The sequence below is a fragment of the Mercenaria mercenaria genome, chromosome 16 (genome assembly GCF_021730395.1).
Source record: "Mercenaria mercenaria strain notata chromosome 16, MADL_Memer_1, whole genome shotgun sequence".
Taxonomy (NCBI): Eukaryota; Metazoa; Mollusca; class Bivalvia; order Venerida; family Veneridae; genus Mercenaria; species Mercenaria mercenaria.
In genome coordinates this window covers 63735245-63739788 of record NC_069376.1, presented here as the reverse complement: position 1 = coordinate 63739788, position 4544 = coordinate 63735245, and the positions used below count along the sequence as shown (strand labels likewise).

Below are 4544 nucleotides of genomic sequence, written 5' to 3'. Positions count from 1 at the left end.
TGTTATCGGATGGTCTGAGGGTCACTGTAATATGACACTTGCTAAAATATGTCATAATACTATGATTACTTCCTTCTCTTCATCACGGAGTGTAAAATTATTTAACTGCTTTCATTGATAATAAATACGCTTGAATTGAAAACTACGATAAACTTCGTTTTGTGCAATTTAAGCACTCGGTCATTAATTTCTAATGCATCAAAAAGATAACGTGGTACAGTTTTTTGACAAGTTATAGATGCTGATCCGCTCAAAAGTGTATCTCACTTATTCCAGACCACAAAGGGCATGACATGTTTATGATACATTTTGCAGAAATATATTTTTTTTTCCAAAATCAAAGCTTTCTTCATATGATTATGTGATGTTCAATTTCATATAAATAGAACGGTTATTAAAACATGCACATGTTATCTGTTGATTTGACTACGTGCAATGCAACAGGGTTCAAACGGAAAGTAAATGTTCCTGCAGGAAATCGATAATGCAGTTCACAATTATATAAATTAATTTAATCAATTAGATCGTTTGTATAAAGTAATGTTGAAGACTGATATCTTGTCGAGGATCCTGTTTGTGACAAGTAGCTATTATAGGATCCTGTTTGGGACAAGTAGATATGTATAGGATCCTGATTGTAACAAGTGCATTATTTAGCTGCAAATTCACTTTGCAAGTATCAGTTGACAGGCAGTGACTGCATTTTTGTGACCTGAAGCTTAGTAAGTTTTATCATTTATTATTTTTAATATATCGATCAGGCGCGATTTTATAATGCTTTCCTTGCTAGCTTTTTATTTCATTGGTGTTTAATCTAATGAAAAGTGTCACATTATAAAACTCATAAATATACATAAAACGTTTTCGAGTTATTATCGGTACTGACATTTTGCATTTCTTTGTGTTTTAAAACATCACAAATCAGAATGAAAGCCTTCTTTTTTAACACAAAATAGCGAAAATTGTTTTATAGAAACAACTTCCACAACTATTACTAAAATGTTCATGCTTTCTGTAACCATTTTATTTTAAATTGAGACATTAGTGCGATAGAAGTAATATGTTTTACATGCTATTAATAAATTTTCCGAAATTTGGCACCCATTTTCTTATAAAAAATCATACGTACCCTTTGAACAAAGATTGAACCTAAAAAGCTTTAATGTTTTCCATTCCAGAAAACTTGGGAACAAAAGAAAGGATGATGGGCATATTCTGTTTTATATTTATTCTGCTGCAAGGGGCAATTTCCGCATCCATTTCTCTGAACAAGCCTAGTTGGATTTCAGATTCTTTTCTCGGGACTCGTTTGGCAGAAGGTGAGAATCTCTTTTAACACTTTTGTGTACTGTTATTTTCAATACTGCTGAAGTTTATTTCTCACAATAAGCTTCTGGGCCAAGAAAAGCTTTAATATAGTTTTGTAAATGTGTTCACTGTAAATATTATATTAATATTATATTATATATATATAATATGTCTATGACGAATTGTCCGAATGTGATTTTTTTCTAAATTTTTCGAAGTTGTATTTTTTTTAAAGTTGAAACACCCAGTCTGTAAATATCCATTGGTAACATTTTTATCATCATTATTTTCGCGGCCATCTTGATTTGAAAATGGTTTCAATATTAAATTTCTTTGCAATGTACTGTATGCGTTTTCGCTGGAAGCTGTTAAGCAAGTTCAGTGGAACTTTAAACTTTAACTTGTACCTAAGATGGGGTTATTTTTGTTTAAAGAGAGATAAATATCTTGTAATTTTACAAATTTAGTATAACTTGCTACTTCTTCAAAACACTGATATGACATGGACAAGATATTTACAAATATTATCTACATTAACCATAATGTATGTCTTATAAGCTAATATTTACCATCTAAAGCATATCTATAAAGTGATTAAGACAAAATAATGGGATGTAAATAAAAATTAAAATATGCTTTTGCTTCTTGACATCATACAATGTTAAAATTATACAATTACCAGTGAATTGATTGCATTTATATTATAAGTCAAAGTAATTTTTGTGCGTTATTATCGGTATTTATCTTTAGGGTTTGATAAAAAGGGAGATACCTCGGTGGGATTGAAACCCTTCAGTTGACCCAGAATTCTTTGATGCGAGGTTGTAATGCAGCTGGCATACCGAAAATTATTGGTTCTACCCAGGCTCTTGTCCATTGCCCCTAATAATGTCTAGAGGGGCACCTATGACCTTCCTTTACCAAAGCTGGAAAATTGAAATATTCCTAAATTGTTTTGGAGTGAAATAATGCCCACCAAAACAGAATTTCATGGCCCAGTTCTTGAAGACAATCTTACGCTTTACATGTATGTGTAAGTTTTACATCACGTCAGTACAATTCAGGACATATGGCAGCTTTCTAGCTGTAATTGTCATGCCCCTCCGGGCATAATTTCAGGCATGCATGGCCAGCTGATAGAGCAGCAGATATTCCGCAATCCGGCTAGATGGCTCACACAGACTCTACGGTCACGTACTTTGATACCAATAACCTTAATCTCATCACTTGACCGCGGAGGTGGCCAGTTATGTTATCAAAAATAAAACTTCACTGAAAAAATAGATTGAAAATAAAATATTAACACTTCTGAGCTATGTAATGTAATACTCATTGACTTTAATATTTAAGAATAAGATTATGCCATAGTAAAAAAGACATTTTCTTTGCTATTCTTGCTTTACTGGTTACCATTTCTTAACACATGTAGCAAATCTTTCACGTATAACCGGGTATTTAGTCGGCAGGACAGTCAAATCCGTTTGAAATCTAGAAAAAGTTCAACATTAAATGGACAAAGATGAATGAAATAAGGCTAGATTGAATATGAAACCAGTGTATATTGGTTGAAATACGGCAGCCATTTTGAAACTCATGTTAAAAAAATGTTACCAAAGGAATTCTTATAAAAATGTTACCAAAGGAATTCTTATTAGGTGACACAAAAGTTTTCATAAAACATAAATTTTATTCAAAATATACAGTACATTATTAATTTCATCATCATCATTATTATCATTATCATTATTATTATCATTATCATTATCATTATTATTATCATTATTATCATTATCATCATTATTATCATTATCATTATTATTATCATTATTATTTTAAGGGAGTGCTGGTACTCAAGTTGCCTTTCATGCCTACTTAAGCAGCTCAAAATGTTACAAAAACCACGAGACCTTCGTATTCAACAGAGCGGAAGTTAATATGAATGGTGGAAACAGAGGTGGGTACAATGCCGATACTGGGATCTTCGTTGTGCCCGAAACGGGTCTCTATGCAATGACTTGGACCGTGGCTGCATATCATGGAACGTGGTTTTCGGCACAACTCATGGTGAACGGTGTAGTCAAAGGTGTCGTCATGACAGACGCTGACGTCAGTGGAAGTGGCTATGGTGTCCACCCAGCAACTGGGTTTGTTCTTACAATGCTGAGCCGTGACAGTCACGTGTACATTCGATTCGTTTCCGGGCACGGATGTAGAGTAAAAAGCGACAGCCGTATCCGCAGTACGTTCTCAGGATGGCTGATGAATGCGGCTGCCTAATTGATTTGGCTATTGAAGTAGTAAAGTGCGTTCTCTTATATAGTTTCTACGTTCATTAATCTAAAACAGGCTGCTAACATTTGGACGGACATTTAGTTCATGATTTACACAGGTTGATGTTTTATACTCCAACTGAAAGATCATTTTACAAACATCTCTAGTGTTAGATTTCATTGCATTGCATTGCAATGTAAATAAATTTAGATGTGCACGTTTAATAAAACATTTTTTCAGCCTTGCAAGTCTATGCGTATAGTAAGAATATTTTGACGTTTTATTTCAAAAAGTGTACAGGGTCCAAGTTTATAAAAATGAGTTTGGAGACCAGTCCAAGAATGCAGTCTTTTCATTGGTCAATTTCAATACTGAACTCAAAAGCAACCAACCAAATATTGGAGTTTTGAGACTGGTCTTCAAACTCCGTTTTACAATCGAGGTTTCCAGTGTTTTGAAGCTTCAACCTCTCAGGTAATCGACAGTGAAATATTGGAAACACAAGACTTTTGTTTACTGTCCAACTAAATGAGCATTGATATTTTGTTTTTGATCAAAAAATATTACACTTCTATTTACTTATCCCGCTGTACATTAAACTGTTCTTATAAGAATTATTGTTTTTTTTATCTTTTTTCGACTCAGTCATAGTAAGCTCATTTCAATTACACTGACCCATGCACCGTGACTAAATTGGCTAATTGATAAGAGCTCAAAGAACACGAAACGCCCCCCCCCCCCCCCCCCCCTTGATGTATTCAGCAATCAGTTTTATTTTTCAAGTTATCGTCCGGAAACGGTTTAACTGTTCCGGGTCATTGTGACCTTGACCTTTGATCTATTGATATCAAAATCAATAATAGTCATCTGCTTGGCTCTACGGCTGTGTTAAGGGTGCTCTGTGCTCCCGGGAAATTTACCCTTACCTTTTATCTTGTGCAACGCTTAGTGAAATAACAAAACGT

General features: G+C 33.9%; 1 protein-coding gene across 1 annotated transcript; it reads left to right on the top strand.

Annotated features, from left to right (window-relative positions):
- Positions 1-565: 565 nt before the first annotated feature.
- On the top strand, positions 566-4193 carry LOC123540280 (uncharacterized). The gene is made up of 3 exons (XM_045325168.2): positions 566-722; positions 1179-1319; positions 3146-4193. The coding sequence occupies exons 2-3, from the start codon at positions 1202-1204 to the stop codon at positions 3583-3585; spliced, it is 558 nt and encodes a 185-aa protein (XP_045181103.2). The 5' UTR covers positions 566-722; positions 1179-1201; the 3' UTR covers positions 3586-4193.
- Positions 4194-4544: the final 351 nt, after the last annotated feature.

Coding starts and splice junctions, on each gene's coding strand:
- LOC123540280 (XM_045325168.2), top strand. CDS start 1,202: ATGATGGGCATATTCTGTTTTATATTTATTCTGCTGCAAGGGGCAATT. Junction 1,320..3,145: donor CGGGACTCGTTTGGCAGAAG/GTGAGAATCTCT, acceptor TATTATTTTAAG/GGAGTGCTGGTACTCAAGTT.